Consider the following 27,226-nt stretch of genomic DNA (forward strand, 5'->3'; position numbering starts at 1 on the left):
AACAAATCTCCACCTGCTAGTGCTGGAACAATGCTCACAACTTGTAACAATGATGATCTATGTTCACCACCAACTTTTATGTCTGTGTTCATGTGCTGCATTAACTTTAGTAGCACCCCAGGAACTAGATTTGCCATTTTTTGTTGCTTTGGTAGGTTCAATATGCATTACTTTGTTTGGTGTCTTTTTGGACTTTGATGAAGACACAATAGGGAGGAATAGATTGGATGTGGCACATATAAGGGTTTCTACCGCCAGGAAAGCTTTGATTGATGAGGTTGTAAAGATTAGGGTCATGGGGGCGGAGTTTTTGCTATGGGTGGTGGAGGAGGGTGGAGGACGGCGGTGCCAGAGGAAGGAGAGAGTGCTGGATAGAGATGATGTCACTTCGGTGGGGTCCCGTGAGGCTGAGCTGTTAGATGGAGAGGGGGGCTTTTTGATGAAGTTGACGTGGAAAGCTGTAACTCTCAGGATTCTAGGAGTTTAGGGGCTTTGAAAGTACAAAATGGAGTGGACTTTGCTCATGGGACAGAGGAACTTAAGGAACTGCAGGAGGTTGATTCTGTGAGACCTATGTGTCTAGGTTCCTTTAAAGAGGATCTTTTTTGAATGAGCTAATTGGAGGTGGACAAGTGGAAAGAGGGCCCAATTTTTCGGATGGGAGAAAGGAGGAGGTGGACAGGTGTTTGCGTAGGGAAGGATGTTTAGGGGGGGCCGGTCCTGTTTTTGTGCAGTCGGTGGGGAGCATGAATCCTCACGCGCCAACAGCGAGTGAGGGGAGTGGGATAGGTGGGAACAAGGGGTGCTGTGTAGCAGGTGCTCCCCACGTGCTGGAGAGGGGGCGTTATGGTGGGTTGGGCCAGCTACAGGGTCCTGCCAGATTGGAGGCCCACTGTCTTGGTGAGAATGAGGTTTGGCCTAGTTTAACTGATCCTGTTGTTATTTTAAAAGAGGGAGGTGCGGATAGGGGTTCTGGGTATTGTACTGAACGTGCTTCAGGAAGGGGAAGGCTGAATACTCATATTAGATTTTTTTCAGAAGAATCTGAAGTATCCGATTTTAGTGACTCTATTGAAGACTTGGGGGGGATGAGCAGAGGCTCCTGAAGATGAGAAAAAATCGGGCTCCCTTGTGAAGAAACGATTGATGGCGGATTTGGAGGTTCAACTACTTGGTAGTCCAAAGCTGGGGAAAAAGATAAGAAAAGGTATATGGTTGATGCTGAACATAGACGGGCGGTTTCTCAATTACAAGGGTGTGAGGAAGATTATAGTGACAATGAAGGGGGTGTATGTAAGTCTTGGGGTGAAGATAGACGGCCAAGCTCCATGGAGGTAAGAGTATCACAAGGCTCAAGTATTGGCTTATTAAATAGGGGGGCAGTGATGGTAAGGAGCTGAAACGGTTAGCGGCAAGGAAAGTGCTTAATATACAAAATGGCGCTGGGGTAACTCACACTATGAAGGAGGGTCTTATTATTGAAAAACTAGTAGCTATGGAAGAAGCATCGGTGAAATATAAGATTAGTAGGGAGGAAGAGAGGGTGTGTCAATGATAGTGACAACCTTCAATGTGAGGGGGCTTGGTGGAAGGGTGAAGAAAAATAAGATTAGAGACTTAATTAGAAGTAATAAGGTGGCGGTGCAAGAAACTAAGCTTCAAGAGATAACTCCGGCATTATGTTATTCTCTTTGGGGTGATGAACATTGTGATTGGGCGTTTAGGCCGTCTGAAGGAAATAGTGGTGGAATTCTTTCCCTTTGGAGAAAATCAAGTGATAACTTTTTGTTTTCCTTTCAAGAGGAAGGATATGTGGGAGTGTGTCTTGAATGGGGGGTGGAGAAGAAGAGGTGTATTGTGGTGAATGTTTATTCTAAATGTGATTTGGTGGCTAAGAGGAGGATGTGGGAGGCGTTAGTGGAGGAGTGTAACACCTCGTTTTCCCAACATAAAATTTTTATATTAAAACAGAGTATTTAAATCATAAACGGAATGTCACATACTACTTGAAAGTCATAAAATAGATATTAATAAATATCCTTCCAGGTTCAACATCATAAAAGTCTGAAAATACGCAGCGGAAATAGTTCATCATGAATAAAGTCTTGGCATGCAGGCCTTATCAGAAAATCTCATACTTTGGTTCAATACTTATTCATCAAAAGTTCATAAAAGACACGTAAGGAATAGATAAGAAAGCAAGCCCCATCTCGTTACGTATCAGAGCACCTAGACACAAGTGAGGAGTCCTCTCACGAACACTTCTAGTCTTTATTACCTGCAAGTTACCCATACGAAGGGCAACATTTTCAAGCAGAAGGGGTGAGATTTCACAGTCAATAAATTAAGCATATAATTCATCAAAATGCATTTAACAAAACATCAGTAACATATTAAACATTTATCATTTTAGCGTCGTATCAATCATAATCAATATCATCATCAAATATTATCATTAAATCATGTTCAACTCATCATCTTTTAAATCATCAACACATATCATGTTCAACTTAACACTTGACTCGACAACACGACTCAACTTGACAATGCAACTCTTAACAACTTAACAACTTAAATCATCGTGAAACTTCTTGATATGCAAATGCATGTGGTACCATTCAACAACACATATGAGCGTAATTAGGCTCTTCAACAAGTGAGCATAAAGTTGCCGGGCTTAAAGCCCCCAACGTGTTTGAGCATAAAGCTGCCGGGCCTAAAGCCCCCAACATAGTTTGAGCACAAAGCTGTCGGGCCTAAAGCCCCCATCTTTAATGAGTATGCAATGGACTCAATCTTCCTACAACTTGGACAACAACGTAAACATATTATAAATTCCATTTAATGGACAACTTCTTAACTCATTACAACTTAGACCGACTCTTGCAACTTCAAGACATGAACTGTCAACAGCATTAAACAACAGCAAGATACAACATACAATAGTGCTAGAATGCATTAACAGTAATTGGGAAATGAATTACAACAACATAACCATCTTAGAACATCATAATAATACTCATACATCATTACTAATAATCTCAGTCTTATAAACAGACTTCTGTAACATCTGGAATCATCCTAAACAACCCTCCTTCATACTCCTAAAATCAATTCATGACTACACGTGCGAAGGGATCGCAAACCAAAATTGTTCTGGGCAACTACAGGTCAACTCGCAATGGCGAGTGGTTCTACTCGCAGTGGCGAGCTCAACGGCCTAGCTCGCAGTTGCGAGTGATGTTGCTCGCAGTGGCGAGCGATGGGTTGCAGCTCGCAGTTGCGAGTGTTTCTGCTCGCAGTTGCGAGCGATGAATGTCAGTACGACCAGAAACCTAAAAATCACAACTTTTCATCTAACCTCATGGTTCTTTCATCCAATTAGCATCTAATTAACACCCTAGGTAATATCTAAGGTCTGTACACTAATTTTGCATCAATCTAACATCTTTTCATGGTTCAATTCTCAAATTGGTCAATAACCCTAATTCTCAGTCCTCACCAAAACTCAACCTAATCATGCTAAATTCATTTTTCAGAATCATACCCTTAATAATATTGAAAGTTAGTCTCACCCTTACCTGGTATTGGCAGAATCGCAGCTCTCTCTCCCTTGTTCTCCTCTTTCTGACTTTTCGCGTTACGTAAAAACATTTTCTGACTTATGTTGTTATATTTATTTCTCCTTATTACTCTACTCACCTCTAAACTTACTCTTCTCACCAAACAACCCCATTTTTAATATTTTTATTTTACTTTTCATATCTTATTTTATTTAATAATAAAATAAGTCACACCAACATAACAACTTCACAAAATCATATACTTCACATAATTTATTTATAAATCATATAAACCACTCAACTTCATAAATCATATAATTCACACATATAAATCATGTAAATCACTTAGATCATAAATCATATAAGCATATATTTATAAATATATTCTAAACTTCATTGAATTAATTAAATAATTAAGACGGGTGTTACAAGGAGCGTGCTAGTAGAGGTGAAGGGGCTTGGTGTATCCTTGGAGATTTTAATGTGGTGTGTCGAAGAGATGAAAGAATGGGAATTAATGAAGAAGCGTCAAGTGGCCAATTATTGGAGATGTATCTTTTTAATAATTTTATTGGTGAGATGGAATTGGAAGATTTAAATGTATTAGGGCGTCGCTTTACTTGGTATCATCCTAATGGTAGATCGATGAGTAGAATTGATAGGGTTCTTATTTCCTTGGAGTGGTCTCATCTTTGGGGGGATAACTCTCTTTGGGTGTTACCGAGAGATGTAACGGATCATTGTCCTTTGGTGTTGAAGAATGGAGAGTGGGATTGGGGGCCAAAACCTTTTCGCTTCAATAATTTTTGGATTGATAACCGGAAGTTTAAAGGGGTGGTGGAGGAGGCGTGGAGGAATCAACAATTGAGTGGTTGGATGAGCTTTGTGCTAAAAGAGAAGTTGAAGGGTTTAAAGGTTAAGATTAAAGAGTGGAACAAGGAAGAGTATGGAGGTATGGAGGAGAGGGTGGAGAAGCTTGTAGAGGAGATAAAAGGTATGAATGAAAGAGGGGAAGAAGGAATTTTGGGTGAGGTGGAAGTTTTGCTCCGTAAAAAAAAATTTTAAAGAGCTTTGGAGACTCCTTAAAGTGAAGGATGCCTTGATTGTTCAAAGGTCTCGTTCGAGATGGCTTAAGGAGGGGGATGCAAACTCAAGGTTCTTCCATAATTGTCTTAAATTGAGATCTAGTAGAAATTCAATTAAGGCGTTGAAGGAAAATGATGGGTGGGTGATGTCGCCTTTTGATATTCGTAGAAAAGTAGTAAGCTGCTTTAAAAACCATGTGGCGGATGATAGGTGGGAACGTCCGAGATTGGATGGGGTGCATTTTGATATAGTTTCCGAAGTGGATAATGAGTTTTTAATTGCTCCTTTCACTTTGTTGGAAATTGAGGCGGTAGTTAGAGATATTGATGGAGGTAACAGCCCGGGCCCAGATGGTTTCAATTTTGCGTTTGTGAAGGAGTTTTGGTACTTGATTAAAGATGAGGTTAGGATAATGTTTGATCAATTTCATGCAAATGAGGTGCTACATAAAAGCATGTTGGCGTTTTTTGTGACTTTAATTCTGAAGGTTTCCTCCCCTTTAGAGTTAAAGGATTTTAGGCCGATTTCCTTGCTAGGTGTCTTTATAAACTCCTAGCTAAGGTTCTAGCAAGGCGATTGGCCGGAATTATGAACTCTATAATTTCTAGTTCTCAAACAGCTTTACTTAAAGGGAGGAATTTGGTGGATGGGGTGTTGGTGGTGAATGAGTTGGTAGATTATGCTAAGAGAGCAAAGAAGGAGTGTTTGATTGTCAAGGTCGACTTCAAGAAAGCTTATGACTCCGTCGATTGAGGCTTCTTGGTTTATATGATGCGGAGGGTGGGGATGTGTGATAAGTGGGTGGCTTGGATGAAGGCTTGTGTTTGTGTGGGTCTATGTCCATTTTGGTGAATGGTAGCCCAACGGAGGAGATTAATATTCATCGAGGATTAAAGCAAGGTGACCATCTAGCACCTTTTTTGTTCCTCTTGGTGGCGGAGGGATTTAGTGGTTTGATGAGGGGAGCTTTGGAGGCAAATTTGTTTGAAGGTTTTGAGGTTGGTGATCATGGCTTGGTGGTATCACATTTACAATATGCCGATGATACGCTTTGTATTGGGAAAGCATCGGTGGAGAACCTTTGGGGTATGAAAGTTATCCTCCAAGGTTTTGAAATGGCCTCGGGTTTGAAGATTAATTTTCTTAAGAGCTCTTTGATAGGTGTGAATGTGAGGGATGATTTTATGGAGATGGCATGTAACTTTTTGAGTTGTAGTAAGGGGACAATTCCGTTCATGTATTTGGGATTGCCGATAGGAGCTAATGGTAGGAGTATGTCCACTTGGGAAGTGTTGGTGGAAACTTTAAATAGAAGGTTGAATACATGGGGGCATAAATATATTAGTTTTGGTGGGAGAATTGTGCTTTTGAATTCGGTGTTAAATTCGATTCCTATTTTCTATTTGTCTTTTTTGAAGATGCCGGTGAAGGTTTGGAAGAGGATTGTTAGAGTGCAAAGAGAATTTCTTTGGGGAGGTGTGGGTGGGGGAAGGAAGATTAGTTGGGTAAAACGGTCAACGGTGTGTCAAAACAAAAGGAAAGGGAGGGTTGGGTGTGAAGGATATCCGGGTTATGAATGTGACTCTTTTGGCCAAGTGGCGTTGGAGGTTGCTTGATGGGGTGAATTCCATTTGGAAGGAGGTCCTAAAGGAAAAATATGGGCCTTGTGTGGGGGTTGTGTTGGAGGGGAGTAATTACTCTTGGCCTAGATACACGTCGCTTTGGTGGAAGGAGTTGGTGAAGTTGGGTGGTTTTGGGGATACGGGTTGGTTTAATGCAGAAGTGGTGCGTAAAGTGGGGAATGGGATGAGTACTAGTTTTTGGAATGTGAAATGGAGGGGGGAGAGATGTTTTAGGCTAAAATACCCTAGGCTTTTTATGATCTCAAATCAAAAGGATGCTTTGGTGGGGGAGGTGGGTTTGGAGAGGGAGGAAGGGAGAGAGTGGGTTTTGACTTGGAGAAGGAATCTTTTTGTATGGGAGGAGGAGCTTCTTTTAAGTCTTATGGAGGATTTAGAAGGCATGAGTTGGTCCCTACGGGAGGATGAGTGGAGTTGGAATCTTGAAGAATCGGGGGTTTATTCGGTTAAGTCGGCATATGAGAAAGTTTTGGGGTTGGTAGGTCCGGAAGAGGTGTGGGGAGTGGAGGAACATAGGGTGTTTGAGAATATTTGGAAAAGCCCGGCTCCCTCGAAGGTGGTGGCGTTTACTTGGAAGGTATTGATAAATGGCGTTCCTACTAAAGTCAATTTGGCCGCTAGGAATGTTTGGAATCCGGATGAGTCGAAGTTGTGTGTGATGTGCAACGGAGTGGAAGAATCGTCAATTCATCTCTTTTTGCATTGTGAGGTGGCAACATTAGTGTGGTCCAAGTTGATGTTGTGGCTAGATCATTATTTTCTAATTCCTCCTAACCTTTTTGTTCTTTGGGAGTGTTGGAGCACGAGGGGTTGGAATGAAAATAGATTGAGAGGTTTGTGGTTGATTTGGATGACGGCTATTTGGGTGTTGTGGAAAGCTAGAAATGGTAAAATTTTTAATGAAATCAATTTTGAGGTGGATGAGCTTGTGGAGGAAATAAAGGTTAGGTCCTGGCAGTGGTTGTTGCATAGTACAAAGATTCCGGTTTGCCTTTACTATGAATGTTGTTGGAATCCCGCTGTCTGTCTTGCTAGGAAAGGCTGAGTGCCTAGTTTTGGTTGTTTGTTGTCTCGGCCGAATCTGGTGTACTGGTGCGCTTGCTGTTGTGTCTCGGCTAGGTGTCCACCTTCTGTTTTTTTCTGCTGGTTTTAGAGGGCCTGGTTGGGTGAATTGCTTGTGGAAGGGTCTGTTGTTTGGTTAGGTGCGCGGCTGCTTTTGCTGATGGGTTGGTTTTGGTGTGCTGCTGTGGTGTGGGGTAGGCCTGGCTTTGAGTAGCAGATTTTTTGGGAGCTTCCAGCGAGCATGTTTTGGTGTGCAACTAGTTTTTGTGTGTTGTCATGCTTCTTCAAGAGTTGTTGTTGCTTTATGGTAGTGACGCACATGTATGCTTGTGGTTTGTCATTGGTATATGCTTGCGTCATTCACCTATGGGATTAGAGCTTATTAGTGCTTCTTGCACGGGCTTGTTGGTTAATAATATTTGCTGATTCAAAAAAAAAAAAAGATAAAAAGCCTACCAGACTCATGTTCAATCTGATATTCTGAATAGGTGAGGATAAAAACAGATGTATACAATATTTTTCAAAATTTTCAGTAATGTCAAATATTTTCACCAATAGATGCTAGCAAAAAGAAATTACTATTCTATTAGTTATGCATCTGAGTTTGCAGCATTTCTTTCCTCAAAGCTTGTGCCATTTCCACATTCCCTTGTCTAACATACCCATCAATAGAAACTTCATATATTTCTGAATTCGGTTGAAATCCTTTTCCTACCATTCTGCCTGAAGCTTCAACCCTTCTTCCATCCTCTCCTCAAAACAAAACCCTTTAAACAAGGCCACATAACTCTTCTCCTTTGGAACTAAACCAAACTTACCAACTCCACTCCTGGAAAACTCCAAACCTTCCTCAACCCTACCCTGATCAAAAAGTAACCTAACCACCATATCAAGCGTCAATGCAACAGGCCTAAAATCCTTCCTACACATATCCTTATAAACAATAACAGCCGAATCAGCATCCTCAATACCACAATACACTTTAACAAGATGCTCATAAGTTGAAACAGTTGCATCAATACAAACCAATCCCATTTCTCTAAAAATTCTGCATTTTTTTGAAAAATGAAGAGGATCTTAACTCAACACTATCAGGTTTGCCTCTCAAATAGAACCGACAACTCATTGGTGCTATGAATAATCGATGTTCAGAGTTGCAACTAGAAAATGGTGCAGCCAGCGGTGGAGACAAGAATTGCAATCTTCATGTGTTTTCGATTGCATTGTCTGGAATTTTTTTCGATGCAAGATCCAATACATGATCCACTCCAGCTCCTCTAGTAAGACAAATCAGGGCTATGATATCATTCGTTAAGTAGCCTGAGGAGCACCAACAATAACTATAAGCTAATAATCATGATAACCAAGAGACCTCTTTTGAGTCCTGACTATTAGTCCATTGTTACTCTCGGTGTTCTCCTGAACTCCAACAAGTGCTAACAAAGTCCGATTCAAATTGGTGGAGTGCGAAGTAGATCAAGTACAGTGATATGAGAGACTCGTAATTGCGGAAGAGATCGTTAAAATACAAATGTGAGTGATTAATCTCACATTATAAATGAACTAAATGAAGAAAACATAAGAATTGGCTCATATTCTCATTTTCTTAAGGTTTTGGATTGAAATATGTTAATGGTTCACTACATAGATAATTATAGAGTTATTTTAGAAATTAATATAATAAAATGATATAATACTAGAGATATATGACTGATAGTTGTTTCTACTTTCTAATAAATTTCTTCTAAATATTTTAATTTAATAGTATTTAGTGGGTTCGTAAATTTTTTTTCTTCTTCCTTCTTGTTGATTGAAATAATTGACATAAACATCTTATTTAATTTTTTGAATATCACTCTAGCTAAAATATATGGTTGAAATTTAAGTTTGAGTGATTAAATCCGATGATTAGGAGTTGAAGAAATGTTAGATATATAAGAGATATATTTAATACCTTACGATTTTGGATAGAGACGTGATGTCAAAGTCTTTTAAGATATTGGATGTATAGTACATTATTGCTCCCGATGCTCCCCATACTCTCCGACGAGTCGTATAAGAGCCATAATTTAGTTTGGTGGGGGAGTGGGATCCTCGTGTGGATCAAGGTAGTGATGTGGATGACTCATACTTAAAGGAAGATTGTTGGAATTCAAGTGTGAGTGGTTAAGTCTCACTTTGACTAGAAAGGGAAAAAAGTTAGATATGTAAGAGATGTGACTCATATACTTAGTGCCTTAAGATTTTGAATAGAGATGTGATGTCAATATCTCTTAAGGGTCCTATATATTTAGTCCATTGCCGCCTCCAAACTCCTCAACATATATGAAGATTGATTCCATTAATCAATGCAGTTAAAATACAAGGAACAAATGACACAAATTTTCCTATATTTTTAGAGACTAACAAGATGAATTTCATATAATTTAAAAACTACATGTTGTTTTCCATATACTTTAATAGCTAAGTATGAGAAAGTGATCATTAAGTAATAAAGTAGGGGTTTACTCAAATAATTCAGACATGCCAAAGATATATGGTCATGACAAGTAGTACTATACAAAACAGAAATCAACATAGTACTTTGTCAACAAAAGAAAAATACAAGAGCCAGAAAAGATAATAATAATAATAATAACATTAAACTTTAAACTTTAATTATGTCATGCAAGTGAAATTGCTGGAGCAAAAGAATTGAATGCAGAAAGTATCAAAGTAACCAAACAAATGACTTGGAATGTTGATGGAAGATTCCAAATGTCTGTTTTAGTTTTAAACTAAAAGAAACAAAGCGAAAATTGGTCAAATTATTAGAAGAAAAAATAAAGAAAAAGGATAAAAAGTAATTTATCGTCATAATTGTTCAACTGGGTTGCTTAAATCTTCTGACATTTGTTCTTCAAGTTATATAATTAAAAAAAGGTATATTAGCATAGATTCTCCACAATCAATTATTTCAGCCACTGTGAAACATCCATATCACCTGGTGACACATTTGATACCTTCATGAATTTGTGATGGTAAATGCTTTGCTAAGAAAAATGTCATGACCTCAAAAGGTCCAACTTGTCATGTACTATAAAATATAAATATTTAAGAGTATAGTATCTAATATCTATCCAAAAATGAAGAATCAGTTCTTCAGACTTCATCATGAGTCATTGTCATTCCTGGTGAAGATACAAATGGATTGGACCTTAAATCGAGGGAGAATCTCTTCAAAGAATCAAATGGACTTCAAGATTAGAAGCCACCATTAATTGTCAATAAATTTAACACTACTAAGACATTCATAATTTTTGTTATTTAGTCAATAAGGCTCTATTTGGAGATGAAGTAGTACATTAAAAATACTATAATGTGAACACATAATTTTGGTTACATAAATTTAGAGTGAGAGAATAATGTTTCAGTTTAAGGAAAACATTAGTTCATAGAACATCTATAGATATATTTACAATTATCTTCTTCTAAAGACATTAGCAGAACTCAAACCACTCAAATTTAAGAACGGTCTTTTTTTTTACCACTAAACAAAACCCATGGAGTTAAGGTGACCACTTTGACATTATAGAGTTTTGTTGGATATGGTACTCAACATCCAATCATTCAATGTCAAGTCATTTTTTTATTTAATTATTTTAAGGTGAATTTGAATTAATTTGTCTATATGTTGTTACAACCTAGTGGTTTGAGTGTGAGGACATTTTATGTGGAATCTCGAGTTCGATGTCGAATCACCACACTTTCCCGTCTTCGTGTGTGTTTATTTGAGTATGTGTCGGTCATTAGTCCAAAAGCAATAAAACAAAAAATTAAATTAATTTTTGTCTAGATAAATACGGTATCCAACTTTGTACCAAAAGAAAAAAATACGGTATCCAACTAAACTGTAATTAACAGATAATTCTCCAACTGCTAATTATGAATTGGAATTCATCCCACTGAATGAATGCATGTGATTCTTTATCTTCCTTAGCTTTAAACTTAACGAATGTAATTAGACATGTATATCCAATTATTCTTTGCGAATTGAAAACATCTTTTCAAATAAAATACCGAATTTATATGTACCACATCATTCAAACATCAAAATATTGCCAAATACTTCAAATGCATGTCAACTTGGTAGATGCTAAAAATTTATTCGTCAATCAAATTCCTAAATTGCAGTATTATCTTGAAATTCCAATATTTAGATATCATCTTCATTCATCTCTTCAAGAAGTTCTAGCAATATTCTCTTATATATACTCAAGTCAAGTGTCTAAATTAAATTAATTTCATTTCCATACTTGCTTATTCTAAATGACATGCATAAACCAATTCTCCATTTCAGGTACAAAATGAAAAATCATACAAAAGTTGTAGCGGTCAACATGTTGGGACACATGTAAAAGCAAGTTCATATTCTCTTGAGGGGTATGGTCCAATATTCTCTGTGTCTTGCTCTTTACCTTCTCTTGACGTGGGGATTCTCATGAACTCATTATTTACAACCATCACCACCACCTCCTCATGAGGCATAATTCCTTTCCAATCTCTTGAACCATAAGCCATTTAGAATAGCAAATCTGGTTGCACAATATACCACAATAATTAATCACGGAGTTTTGTCAATTGTGACGTTCTAGTTTGTTATTATGTAATGTGAAGTTTGTTTCAAGGTAAATTTTAAGTTGCCTTTGAAAATTTGTGGATAACTTACTCAACAATCGATTAAAATCAAAGTGCACTCCGCTAACTTTTTTTTAGAATCCTATGTTTAATATAGTTAGTGGAGTACACATGATTGATTTTAATTGGTTGTAGGTAACTCACCCATAATTTTCTAAAAGTAACTCAAGTCTCGTCTTGTTTAAATACTACGGTTCAGTTTACAATTTGAATTTAATGAAATACACAAATGATGCAAACTAGTTTTATAACCTAATCTAACATGAATTGATCATGTTATCGTATAAAACTAGTCTACAGTGATAATGGTTGATCTCTTGCGATTTTACCCTTAAGCGATATTGGTTGCACTTTTGGCTCCACAAGCTATGTTACACTAAACAAACTTGAGTCATACTCAACAAGCCAAGACAAAAACAAAACTTCCTCACAATACAACTTTCTACACTTTCAAATTACTTAATTACCCTCAAACCAACACAAGTCCAAATCAGGCCCCTTCCCATTATAAATACATAACAACAGTTACCATTACATATGCAATATCACACAAACAAACAGAGAAGAAACAGAACAATGAAATACACTGAGATATCCCATTTCAGCCACCCAAAACACAAACTAAGATTCGAGCACAACGAATTTCCATTCAAATGCGACGGCTGCAAAGAAATAGGCATAGGTTCACGGTACAAATGCAGCATCTGCGACTATGATCTTCACACACACTGTGCAATACCTTCCACCACACTCTTCCATCCATTCTACACAAAATGCACCTTCCAGTTCATGCAAATCCCACCAGGAAACACGCCGCGTTACTGCAACGCATGCGAAAAGGACGTGAACGGGTTTGTTTACCACTGCAAATCCTGCGGGTTTGACCTCCACCCGTGTTGCGCTAAGCTTCCGATGGTTCTTAACGATGGGGAAATGAAACTTTACCTTTACAGGAAAGTGAGTTCCCCGTGTCACCGTTGTGGAAGAAAAGGCCGTAGCTGGAGTTATAGATCGAACTGTAAGAGTTACAATTTGCATGTTGCTTGTGTGAGGGAAATGTTGGTGGAGAATTGGCACAATTTATATATGGGACATGGTAGAAAAGTTGAGAGAAATATTCCATGTTTGCAGAATACATTGTATGCTGCACATAACAGTAGAGGAAGAAGAGGGAAGGTGAAAAAGTGCTGTGAGATTGCAGGATTTGCTGTGCAGATTGTGATTTCGGCGGTTTTGGGTGATCCTACGGCTCTCATTGCTGGTGTTGTTGGGGCACTCATGTCTCGGGCTTGAACAACATGTAACATAACAGAATCTATCTTTTGTCTTTTGTTGTGACGTGTATGTTAGTTTTGTTTAGTACCACATGATGATGATGATGGTGGTGATGATGATGTGTCTCCATAACAATGTAATGTAAGGAATAGAAATTAAATGTGCTTTTACATCATAAATACCGGTATAATTGGTACTACCTCTGTCCCTATATAATCCAAAGAGAAATAAGCATAAACTGATTACATGCTTCACAATGCAAACTTATCTTATCTGTCAGAACTATCTAAGAACATAAGTAATACAAAGCTGCCCACAACACAGTGAAAATACATTCTGAATTGCGTAAGCATAGAACCAAATGCTAAAACATGAACACACTGAAACTCAGTACAACTACAACAATGCAGTATGCATAAGTATAGCTAATCCATATTAGCAAATTTGTATGCAAAGCACAATAGTTAACCAAATTATATCAAAATAATCTTCAAAGCAAATAAGTAGTATAATCAAATTAATCCCCATTTAGCAGCATACACACAAAAACATTTGCTTATCCTAGACTCGGTCACTTAATGTAGTATATGTAATACTACATACTATCATATTTTGTACAATCAGAACACAAATACACAGACAAAAATAATTAGAACACAAGAAGTATACCATAAACCAGTCTGAGTTGAAACCAAATTTACCTTTAGAAACTAATTTAACCCAATCCGATCTAAAACCAAAGCAGAATTTCAACATTTAACTATGTGATAATTAAAGCAAAGAAACCCAAACTGATAATAAATTTCAGCAAGTTCATATAGTGTGTACCTTTAAATGGGAAGCAGCTACATCAGTAGCATAAAATATTCCAGGAATGGTCCAATGCCTTGCAGTTTTGTGGCTTAAATCTGATCAGTAGCATAAGATATACCACAGGTGCTGCACAAAACATAGTTACATTAACGACAGTAATATTAATTCTAATCATTGTAAATGAAGCTTAATTCTATGTCATGGCTTACAGTTTTGTGAAATTATGCTCAGACACGGTGTGATTTGTGTTTGAAGTTTGTATGTGAATGCCTTACATTTATGCCTGGGTCAAACGAAAAACTTGCATATGTTAACATAAAGAATATGCTTTTTAAGGTTCGAATATTGGTTGGAAGATGTACACACATTTAGTGTCCGACATACCTTGTTTGTACTTTATGTATGATTCATGTGCAAGTCTGTTATGAGCTTTCTGATCCAAATAACTTGGTTCCCAGCAGCAGCAGAGCAGCTACATATTCTGCCTCTGCTGTTGATTGAGCGATAACATTCAAATTGGGATGAAGTTTCAAGGGAGATTGAAGACTTGGAGGCATTTTGGTTGAATCAAGAAGAAGATTCAAGGTTCAATTTTGTGGAAAACAAAATGATTCAAGCCTCCATGACAAACAGTAACATGTGAAGAGCCCAAAAGCTCGCAGATTTGGGGTTCGGCAAAAAAAGAAATTATACCTTCTGTATTACATTAGGACTCTTTTGATCAAAATGTTCCAATTGGGTCATTGTTATCAAATGCACATGAAAAAACACCTAAATGAAGGGGGAAGGAATCTATATATACAGTATGATGATGAATGTTATATAACTAACTATTTGGAGCAAGCAAAGGCAAAGGTTGTTTGTATAAACAGGAAATTGTATTGATATATGCTTAATAGATTAGATTCAAACTAAACAGTGTTTGTTTTCTCAATCTTAGGAACAAACAATAAAACACTATGGCTGGAGAGATGCTCTTTCACCTTACAAGAGATAAGATGGCAATAAAAATTAAAAGATAAACTAAGATAACAATAACAGTAATAATAATTGTTGAAAAAGTAGCAGCAACTACTTGTTCGTTCCTACTAATAATACTAGTTTTGAAACTCAAAGTCTAAACCCTAAACTAAAATGTACTAGATACTAATAATTAGAACAATATATGGTAATAAACTAAACTAGGTTTAACTTGAGTCTTCTTTTTCTTGATCTTCTTGTTCCCCAAATGAAGTTTGATAATTCCAAATTTTGGACGCTTCACAGGCGTCTTAGCCGCAGCATCAGTAGAGGTGGAACACTTAACCAGAGGACGATGAGAATGAGAATCAGCAGAACTGAGCTCCAACACAGCAGCAGCCTTGGAGAAAGATAAATCATCCGCCACCTCGATCTTGGAAGAAGTTATAACAGCAGGTTGAGATGCGGTGGTTGATTTCTTTGGATTTGACATGGTGTCCGCTTCACAACAGTCCGATTGTGTCACGACAAATGTGCCTGCATAGTCTCATCTTAGACGCAGAAACCAGCCCCTACACAGTTATATTCCTTAAATAGTGCCGCATCCATGTTGCATTTGACATAGCCTTAGCTTGGAGGTTCCCAAGGAACCATGACAGCAGCAGCAGCTTGCTACTGAACCTGCTCTGGCGCTACTGCATTAGTTGTCTGCACAGAATTTACATCCAGCCAAGACTGCATAATGGTTCTGGCTCACTGTAAAATCTGTTCTGTAGATTCTTGCACACCTTGCCACAACTTCCTATTCCTCATCTTCTAAATTCTCCATGAGATAGTTGCAAACAATCTCAGCTGGTACAATAATAATTCAACCAAAACTCTGCATAAAAATTCATGGAACTCAGTCTGCTGCCAGCATGAGATAGTTGCAGTGATAACCACTTAAACCACATTTCCAGCAATGTTATATTGGACAAGCAATTAACTCACATTAACTGCATCAACTACAACAAGAACAGAATATGATAAAAAGCACATACAAGACTCATGCTCAATCTGCTATTCTGAATACAGTCTCAGGATAAAAACAGATGTATATAGTTTTCAGAATTTTCAGTAATGTCAATTATTTTCACCATAAGATGGCAAAAAGAGACCATCATTGTATTAGCTCTGCATCTGAGTTTGCAGCATTTCTTTCCTCAAAGCTTCTGCCATTTCCTCATTCCCTTGTCTAACATACCCATCAATAAAAACTTCATATATTTCCGAATTCGGTTGAAACCCTTTTCCTACCATCTCTGCTTGAAGCTTCAATGCTTCATCCATCCTCCCCTCAAAACAAAACCCCTTAACCAAGGCCTCATAACTCTTCTCCTTTGGAACCAAATCAAACTTACCAACTCCACTCCTAAAAAATTCCATAGCTTCCTCAACCCTACCCTTATCACAAAGTAACCTAACCACCATATCAAGCGTCGACGCATCAGGCCTGAAATCCTTTCTAAACATATCCTTATAAACAAGAACAGCGGATTCAACATCCTCAATACCACAATACCCCTTAACAAGATGCTCATAAGTTGAAACAGTTGCATCAATACCAACCAATCCCATTTCTCTAAAAAATTCCTCAGCTCTTCCAACATCACCAATATTACAAAACCCACCAATTATAGTATTATAACTAACCACATCAGCCTCAATTTCCTTCTTCCTCATTTCTTCCCACATCTTCTCACAATCTTCCATTCTCCCTCCATCACAAAACGCAGCAATCAATACACTATAACTATAAGCATTAGGATCACAACCCATTTTACTCATTTCATTCCAAATTTCCTCAACTTTCTCAACCAACCCATTTTGATAACAACATAACATCAATGTATTAAAACTATGCACATTAGGTTTAACAACTCTAAAACCTTTAAAGCCATAACCCCTTTTCGAAACTTCATCCTTTTCCTCATCCAACCGAAAAAACTCACGATAAATCTCATACCCAACATCCACCCCAAATTTTCTACAAACCCTAGAAATCAAATTATTCAATGTAGCAACTTTAGGACTAATCCCACGAGATAACAACATTCTACTAATCTCAATTGAAGATTCAATTTTTCTAGACTCCAAACACACTTCGATCAATAAATCAAACACAAACGGAGCAGACCCACAATCACGATAAGAATTAACAAGAATCTCAAATAACTTCAAAGGTGTGGAAGATGAATCGTCGTTGATAAGGGCAGTTTTGATGGTGTTGTAAGCGTGTGAGTGGAGACGGGCACGTGCAAGGATGTGGATGATGGTGGAGTAGGAGGAGAGGTTGTGGTGACAGAGGGATTTGGATTGTGTCCATTGATAGAAGTGAAGAGCGAGGTGGGGTTTGTTTTTGAGGTGGAGTGTGATTTGGGAGAAATCAGTGGAGGGGAGGGTGTTTGGGTAGAGGGTGTGGAGTGTGTTCCAACGGGATTTCGAACGGTGGTTTGTGAGGATGGAGACAGCTTTGGTTATGAGAGTTTCTTGTTCAGATGAAGAAGTGGAGAAGAAGAGGGTTACGGGAATTTGTTTTGGATTCGGTTTTAGAGGTTGGTGTAGGAGTCTGGCTACTTGAACTTGAATTGTCATTTGGGTAATTGAAATTTGAAGTGCGGTCTTTTTGTTTATGAATGAATTGAGAATTTTGTTTTTTTGGTGGGAATAAAGTTGGACGAAGTCTTAATTAGGGTTGCTCAAGGTCGGATTGTCCATATAACCAATCCATTTCAAAATGCAACATAATTTGATGCAGTGAGTTTGGACTTAAAGTTAGATATCCATTCCCCAGTTACATCCACATCCATATACCATTATCCTTACTTTTGAGTGGCTTGAACGTGATGGTGGACCCTTAGCAGTCTCTATTGAAGCAGACCTCATAGTTTTCAAGGTCTCCAGTGCTTCTTCCTTTACTGATTTCTCTCCTAAAAAGCACAAAAAAACTCACTTCAATGAATACACAAAAATCCTTACATTGCGACCACAATCATCGCCACAACACCCTATTTTAAAAACCTTTGGGTAGCATAACATGAATTGTGACAATTTCACATAATAAAATCAAAGTAACCTTATAAACACAAAACAAAAAAAGACTTAATCTACATGCACTGAATCCACAAAATGTTGAACAAACAGAAATGGAACTCTAAATGTGGCCAGACATAAACTACATACCATACTTTACACTGAAATTGAATGAAAATAATTATCTTGAATAACTAAGTGAATAAATGTAATTGTACGAAAGGTGAAAATGAAAAAGAGAATTACTAAAAGAAACCCAACAATCAACGCAAGTGAGTTTATTACTAAAAGAATTTAATTTAATAATTATAAAAAAAAAAGAGATTTAATTTATTGACAAAATTTATGTCCATTTTCATTATATGTTTTCCATTTGGGTTGTAACTAAAAATATACTTTTTTTTTCTTTCTATAACAAACTTTAACATAAAACTTTACTTACCTATGAGACTTTGACAAAACTTATGTGCAATTTGTTAAAGATTCAATTTTTTGAATGATTATAATCTTGACCGGACTTTACTTACCTCCGAGAAAAACTCTAAATTAGCATGGCTTTTTTTTACCCTTGAGAGCCAAAGGATGACACCGTTTTTATCTTTGTATAGAACAAGTACTATACAAAACAGAAATCAGTATACTTTATAAAGGAAAAAAAAAAATCAGATACAAAACTTTCACTTTAATCATGTCTTGCGAGTAAAATTGCTGGGCAGATGAATACAGTGAATGCAGAAAGTTTCAAAGTAACAAAACACATGACTTAGACCTTTTCTATGTCATTTGTTTATAAACGAAAATTGGTTTAAAGTTTAAACATTAGAGAAAGAGGATAAAAGTAATTTGTCTTCATTATTGTTCAACCGAGTATTACATTTATTCTTTTAAGTCGTCGTATTATTGAGAAAAGGTATCGCATAGGTTCCTCACAATCAATTATTTCAGCCACTGTTAAAGAGTATATAGTATCTAATATCTATCCAAAAATGAAGAATCAATTCTTCCAACTTCATCATGAGTCATTGGCATATTCTTTATTGGTGAAGATACAAATGTATAAAGACCTTAAATCAAGGTAGGACTAAAAGATTAAAAGATACAATACAGAACTAATTATGAAATGGACTTTAATCACATAGGGACGTTAAGTGCATGGGATTCTCTGTATCTTCAGAGTTTTTTATTCTTTGCGTCATTTGAAAACACCCTCTCATCAAATCAAATACCGAATTTATCTGCATGTACCACATAATTTAGACACTTCAATATTGTCAAATACTTCAATTCATTTCAACGGTTTCCATTTAACATGCCAATGCAACACAAACAAATTAAACAAATAGAGAAGAAACAGAACAATGAAATACACTGAGATATCACATTTCAGTCACCCACAACACAAACTAAGATTCAAACACAACAAATTTCCACTCAGATGCGACGATTGCAAGTAAGTAGGCATAGGTTCACATTTGTTAACAAGTAGTTAAATTATTTTTTAACAAAAACAATTGCACCTTCTCATGAGGGGTACAAATTAATTTCAAATAAAGGCATCATTACTGTTCTCCGAAAAATGGCATCTTTACGGTTCAACATCAATTGACACAACTTTTCACACCAAACGTATTGATTGATAATCAATAATCAAGTTCTTAATTCTCTGACTTATAAAACTATAAAATGTATCCATCATATAACCACTTTCACACATAAGAAAGGCAACCCTGCAGAAGCAAACTTCTATCAAATATATTCTGCAGTCGAAATAAACCACCAAACAATATGCTTGCAGAACTTCCTCAAGACGTTTTAATCTTTATAATCACATTGGTTGCTACATCTTCATTGAAAGATCTTCTCAATTTGAGTCAAACATGCAAAATTTTGAAGAATTATTGTCTGAATGCAGAAATTGTACGTGGTTGTGCATTGGAGATATCACTAACCAGAAACATGTACAAAGTCGATGGAAATAGGGATTCTTTTTACCAATTGTTAGAATCTAGTGGAAATCCAGAGTATTGTTTTCGAATGGGTATCTTAAATATTTTCTATCAAATTCCAAACTATGATTGTGCTAAAGACTTTCTAGAAATTGCCTTACAACAAGGTCAAGATGGAGCAAAGTATACGCTAGCGATGCTAAACATCTTTTCTGGTAATGTTGAGAATCATGACATGGGAAGAACATCATTAACTGAGTTGTGGTTCCAAAAGAAACTCTACAAATGCAGACGTATGATTCAAGAGGCTATAATTTTTGATGGATACTGGATACAAAGAAAATCGTGGCCAAATAATTTGGTATACTCAAAGGTATGTGTTGATCAATTTGAAGCATGCAAAGAACCACAACTAAAGAAAGGTCTTTGGTGGGCGTTTTCAGATGAAGACTACGAATTCGACACTTGCATTAATTGCCGTCTTGACTTGGAAGTAGATTGGTTCCTGGAACAAGTGAAGTACAACCCTCCTCAACAACCATAATTGGCTGGATAAGTAGTCATGAATTTTTTAATTTTGTCATAGATTATTTTATGTTTGTTACGCGCGTACTAATATTCTGTTTTGTATAATTTAATTTTATCTACAATGTATCTTTGTAAGCATGTTAAGGTTAAAACTGCTACCAATTCTATTTTCTATTTTAATTAAAAGTGTTGTTCAGTATTTCCAACCCAATTATGTTGATCCTTTTTATATCTATAATATACATGTGTATTCAACCTTTTTTTTTTGTAAATCAAAAAAAACATAACAACCAAACAACTTAGCTATCAAGCCAAAAATAGTTACAAACAACCATATGAATCCCAATAATTGCACAAAGCAAAGCAAACTGACATCCAAACAACCTAATCACCAACCTAGACAAATGTCAGACATCATACTTAATAAAACTGATTTTACGGCTAAAAAATGAGATGAGATTCTAATCACCAACCAATTTTCTATTTCATTTACAAGTTGAAAACTTGTACAGAAGTTATAGCATTCAACATATTTGGATACAAGTAAAAGTAATTGTTCATATTCTCCTATAAAAATCCTTATTAAAGAGAGAGAAGAAAAGCACTTGTCATATTGTGGTTGGCCAATGTCACAAAACATTGGCACCACAATGTCACACAAGTATTGTCCGTATTTCTCCTATAAATAAACATTGATCTCTATTTAAATTTTATTATATTTTTAATCCACGACGTTTTCGCCTTTATCTTAGATTAGTCCTTACTCCCTACAATCAAATTTGTGCCATCTATGTGTCTTCTTCGGTTTGTCCAGTCAGCATGAATTTGACAGTAGAGACCAATCTTGATATATTTTACGGACTTCAACATATTTACCCCTAATTAAAATGACTATTTTCTCCTTTCCTCCATTAAAATCTCTTTTATATGTTGAACCAAACCGACTCTTATACACATCCAGTAATTAGTCATGTATATTTTATGGGTGTCGAACCAAAATAAAAAAGTAAAACGCTTTTAGCATCCAAATAAAATTGTATGATTTTTAATAACCAGATTTGGATCTAGTAATGGATAAATCGCTAAACCGGTTAAAATGAGCAAACCTAGTCTTAATACAAAAAAAATAATATATTGGATGAGGTCTAAGGTATAAGAACATTAGGTGGTTCACCTGACATCATTGCTTTGACCTTTGGATCAATCAATACATACATCCATACCATTAAAAATTAAGAATTGAGTACACGAAACTTCTCTTGAACGCAATAGAAAACTAAATTACCCTCTAAATTACCCCATAACAGATGTATCATTCACAATACAACAACAACAACAACAACAACAACAACAACAACAACAACCAAGCCTTATCCCACTAAGTGGGGTCGGCTACATGGATCGAATGACGCCATAGTGTTCTATCAAAAACCATATTTGGATCCAGCTCATTGACCTCTAAAAAAAAAACCATATCAAACACAGATGCATCCTTCACAACTATAGCTGAAAATTAATTTCATAGAGTGAAGGTCACGTGGAGGAAAATCAGAAGCATAATTCAACAAACCACATTTAAACCATATTCATAAAGGAAATCATGAACAAAAATCAGTATGATAAATCAAGAAAATACATCTAAAATAGAACTAACCTGGTTGTGTGTGGCTCGCAAAATGAACGCAAGTAATGTCTTGCTAACGAACGGAACAGAACGAAAGGAATGGTTCAAGAACTGCAAGTGAGACAACATCCATTCAATCAAAATCCAAATCAATAATCAAATATAACATAAAGTCGATTTACAAATTAAGGTAGCCACATTATTTAGCTTTTTCTTAAGTTAGTGATGTGCCAAAGATATATTTAGATACAAATAATAAGAGTAATTAAGCAAAATAGTTTATTATGCTTCTAAGCCAAACCCCCAGATCCTACATGATTAAGTGGGAATAAAGGTGGCTACACTACACATGAAACAATAATTGAATGTGTCATCTTCAATATAGTTTTTTCTTAAAAATTTTCACTTTTACCCTTTAACATGCAGCCTCTAACATATTGGTAAATTAAAAGCCAAAGTAAAAGTGCTATGAAGGGAAGCACAAAACACAGCTGATCAAATAATCTTTTTACTTCAGATATATATATTTTTTTGAGAGGCTTTTTACTTCAGATATGTTGATAAGGTAGAGTCTAAATACTTTTTACATTCTACTACATTATTTATGCAGATATTCTGATATAACCAACTACTCTATTGTGCAGGTTTGAGTAGTTATTATTACTTACCAGTTTTGTCAAATAGTGGCTTAAGTAGTGTTATATAGAGAAGTAGAATTTGAACAAAACACTATTATTCTACGTTACACGAGTACAAAGTGTTATCAAATAGCGGCTATAGTACTCTAGCGTATCCGAATTTGAACAAACCATTACTTTCCATGATCCGTGATTCAATTGACAATACTGCTACTTACTATCATTAATGTACATGTAACTAGGATATGCATATAAACAAGAAAAAACTGATGAAACTTATGAAATTTATGAAATGTCCATTTGTTCTGAGTTTTTGCTTACTATTTGTTTACATGCTCTGTAATGTCCATTAGCTTATGCAATACAAATGTATTATGGAAAAACCAATAAATGCATAAAATAGGACAGCAACAGAGCATGTAAACAAGTAGTAAGCAAAAACTAACATCCTAGTTCAGTGACCTATTCAAGTATCCAAAAAGATAGTCTACATACATAGTCCTACATACTCCTCTATTGTCCATTTTTCAAGAACTTTGTTATTATTCATCTGTCATTTTCAAAATTAAGATTCAAGGTTTGATAACTACTTTCTTCGTTTTTTTAATCAAAAATCCAATGAAAAATCCTTATAAACAAGGGAATTGCAGAACTCATTAAAAAATCTAATCTAAAATTGAACCTCGTATCATTGAATTAAGCTGGTACATAAACATTTTGCTTCATCAACCTAGAACAACTAATTTTATATCACTGATCTTATAAAAAAATTGGTATTTCCTTAAAAATTGTGCAGATCACTACTTCTTTGGAGACTTGAACTTACAAATAAATGATCCTAAAGTCGGTTTAAATGAGTTTACTTGATTATTATAAGACTATCGGTAACCACAATTGTAAACGGCTCTATATGTAAAACGGTAAAACTTTGTAAGCAGTTGAGATTCAAACAAATTGTGTAATTATCAATGTTCATAGACAGAATGGTCTTTTTTATGGTTTTTCTCCTTCACCTGATAATCCTAGTTGATGTAAACACATAATGCTTTAATCATAATATGATAGTTTTAAAATATTTCAATGTAAGTCCAATCTTCAACAAAATCAAAATTTATATAATCCCAGTCTTCAACAACACTCATTCAAAATCCAAAATTGAAAATCAAAATTAATAACAAACAGAAGGAAGGGTTTGGATTCACTGTTTCAGAGCAACTTCACTTATTCACTTTTGGATTCAGAAATGTGGGTGAGTTCACTGTAACCCCCACAAATCCCAAATCAGATTACAATAAAATATAAAAAAATAATAAATAAATAAATAAATAAATAAATAAATTCTGAGATTGAGAGAGATTACCGTGAGTTTTGAGAGAAGGAAAGATTTGAGAGAACGATTAGTTCATATGATTTGTGCATTTTGGAGTTGATAAGCTGTGTGGGTTCTGACCTGAGTTTGTAGGAATTTTTTTTGGGGAATGTTTTAGCATGAGAGGAGGGAAAGCCAGAACCTGAAACAATTGGGTGAATAGTACATGGTTTGTTCTCTCTTCTCTCCTTCTCAAACCCTGGCCGTCACCCCTTTCTTCTTCTTCTTCTTCTTCTTCTTGTCAGAGGGGTGATTTAGGGTCAATTTTGACCCAAAAATCACCCCTCCTAGTTGTTTTTCCTTAATAAGTGATTTCACATATTTTCTGTTTTCTTTCGTTTGTTTTTGTGATTTCGTCGTCTCTGAACGACTTTGTTTGTTTTGATTTCCCGTCTTTGTGCGGTGTGTTTTTGATTTCCGTCTTAGTGCGGTGTTTATTTGATTCAGTTGAAAGATTAGCTTTGAGCAAGTGCAGGTCCGATCAATGACAATGACTTTGGCGTCTTCAACGTTGCAGATCCGGAGACATGAGTATTCTGGAGACTTGAATATAGTCATATTAGTCATATTTGTAGGGATAGATACTTTGCCGTTTTATGCTATTAACATGGATGTTGTGAGTTTGTTCACGAATTCATCCTTTTTGTTTTCAACGAATTTGAATTTGTATTGGATCGATGTACTCTATCAATTTGAATGTCATTTACTTTTGTAAAAAAAAAAAAATACATGGTTTGTTGTTTCGAAAAAATAAAAATAAAATACATGGTTTGTTTCTTACATAAAAGTGATTTTGACATTACGGACATGTTTGTTTTAGATTTTAAGAAAATTGATTTTTCTTTATATTTTTAAAAATTGATTTTTTGGAAATTCATTCAAAAATGGTAGAAATTATAATAAAATGATGAAATACTTAAAATGACATTTAAAGATAAATTATAAAAACAAATTTTTCATTTGAAGCTTTCTTTGAAAATTTCTTTGTTAAAAAAATTATGATAAAAACATATTACACTACAAAAATCTATTTTAAAAAAATTTATAACAAACGGGCCCTAAATAATTTAGAGATTATTTTGTAGAGATTTTATGAAAAATCATAATCTATTTTGCGTTTGTTTATCGTAGTAAAAATCACTATTTTTTTTAAAAATAATTTAGTTTGTTTAGATACAACTATATAAATGCTAGTTTTTGTTTTTTCAAAAAAAATAAAGCTAGTTTTTGTTACAATCAATCTTTTGACCTTTATTTTCTCTCATTTAAAAAAATCTAATTTTTGAAAAACTAATCTTAACATATTCTCATTTGAAGTTGTTTTTTAGATTTTTTTTTTTTAAAACTGTAGCAAACGGATGCAATATTCTTAATAGTGGTTATTTTTTTTAAAATAGTGATATTTTTTTTTTAAAAAAAAGTTATAACAAACGGTCTCTTAGCTTTCTCATTATTATTAAGAATTAATTTATCAAAATTGTTTGTGAGGGAATTGTTCCCTCAACAACTATGTAATTGGCATTAGTGATGGTTTTAGTGAGGGAAATATTAGAGAAAGGTCAATTCCGTGTCAAATTCCATAACTAATGTTTGACACATTTCTAAACCATTCCGTCACTAATATTTGTCAACTCAATTTTTGTGATAAATATGAAAATCTGCCTCTAAATTTTTCCCCTCCCTAAAATCCATCTCTAATTTGCGTTTTCCTTGTAGTGTTATTTGACATTTTGAATGATTTTTAATCTTCGAACACTACCAGAAATGCCCATTTTGAATTCTGCCCTGATTGTCTTCGAATGCACATTTCAAGTGCTTATGTTGGATTAAAACACCATCCTTTATTTCAAATGTGAATTTTCGAAGATCATATCAAATACTCTATGTTTAGTTAGCTAACTCGTAACTAGTACTTCAAATTTTGCATGGAACAAATCAAACAATTGGACTTAAAAGGTTAATGAGTTCCATCAAATGACAAATTATTTAGGAGAACATGAGTTCGATTCAGAATGAAACATTTCTTGGCCAGACTAACTCAGACGATCTCCGTATTAACATGGCTCTTTTCCCTTGAGAGCCGAAAGTTAACACCAATATTTTTTTTTTTTTGCATGAACAAGTACTATACAAAACAGAAACTAGTATACATCATAAAGGAAAAAAAAAAACAGATACAAAACTTCCACTTTAATCATGTCTTGCGAGTAAAGTTGCTGGAGCAGATGAATATAATGAATGCAGAAAGTTGCTCTCAAAAAACATTAGACCTTTGATGAAAGATTCCTAATGTCTGATTTAATGTTAAATTAAAAGAAACAAAACGATAATTGGTCAAAAATTTAGGAAAAGGTATATAATTGATAATATTGTGGTCATTTTTGTTCAACTGAGTTGCTTAAATATTCTTACATTTATTCTTCAAGTCATATAATTGAGAAAAGGTATATTATATATAGCATAGGTTCTCTGCAATCAATTCTTTCAGCCACTGTGAAAAATCTATCATTTGATGACACATTGCAGCCTCATTTGATGCCATCATGATCATGAATTCATTATGGTAATTGCTTTGCCACCAAAAATCCCATGACCTCAAAAGGTCCAACTTGTCATGTACTATAAATATTTAAGAGTATATAGTATCTAATATCTATCCAAAAATGAATAATCAATTCTTCTGACTTCATCATGAGTCATTGGCATATTCTTTGTTGGTGAAGATACAAATGTATAAAGACCTTAAATCAAGGTAGGATTTATTTCTAGAACCAAATGGACTACAAGATTAGAAGATACAATACATACTAATTATGAAATTGAATTTATTCCGTTTTTTTTTCTCTGTTTCAAATTACAAGACTTAAATCACATAGGGACATTAAGTGCTGTGATTCTCTATGTATCTTTAGAGTTTTTCATTCTTTGCATCATTTGAAAACACTCTCTCATAAAATCAAATACCGAATTTAT

General features: G+C 35.4%; 2 protein-coding genes across 4 annotated transcripts in view; one reads left to right on the forward strand and one right to left on the reverse strand.

The window, feature by feature from the left end:
• LOC146930950 (pentatricopeptide repeat-containing protein At2g15980-like) overlaps positions 1-24,573 on the reverse strand; it is a 66,250-nt gene extending 41,677 nt beyond the window's left edge. Inside the window, exons 1-3 of one of the 3 annotated variants that reach the window (XM_085702436.1) lie at positions 24,245-24,573; positions 22,277-22,357; positions 15,116-18,045 (exon numbers count right to left, since the gene is read on the reverse strand). In XM_085702436.1, coding sequence (XP_085558562.1) covers positions 16,244-17,710 — 1,467 coding nt within the window. In that variant the 5' untranslated portion in view covers positions 17,711-18,045; positions 22,277-22,357; positions 24,245-24,573 and the 3' untranslated portion in view covers positions 15,116-16,243. Of the gene's footprint in view, positions 1-15,115; positions 18,046-19,152; positions 19,384-22,276; positions 22,358-24,244 lie in introns of those variants that run through there. The other 2 variants (XR_015006541.1, XR_015006542.1) reach the window with 2 other exon arrangements.
• On the forward strand, positions 12,446-13,502 carry LOC146930955 (uncharacterized). The gene has a single exon (XM_085702445.1). The coding sequence runs from the start codon at positions 12,566-12,568 to the stop codon at positions 13,319-13,321; it is 756 nt and encodes a 251-aa protein (XP_085558571.1). The 5' UTR covers positions 12,446-12,565; the 3' UTR covers positions 13,322-13,502.
• Positions 24,574-27,226: the final 2,653 nt, after the last annotated feature.

This window comes from Medicago sativa, chromosome 4, assembly GCF_051527215.1.
Source record: "Medicago sativa cultivar Bolivia chromosome 4, Bolivia_mono, whole genome shotgun sequence".
In the NCBI taxonomy this organism is placed as follows: Eukaryota; Viridiplantae; Streptophyta; class Magnoliopsida; order Fabales; family Fabaceae; genus Medicago; species Medicago sativa.

Coding starts and splice junctions, on each gene's coding strand:
- LOC146930955 (XM_085702445.1), top strand. CDS start 12,566: ATGCAATATCACACAAACAAACAGAGAAGAAACAGAACAATGAAATAC.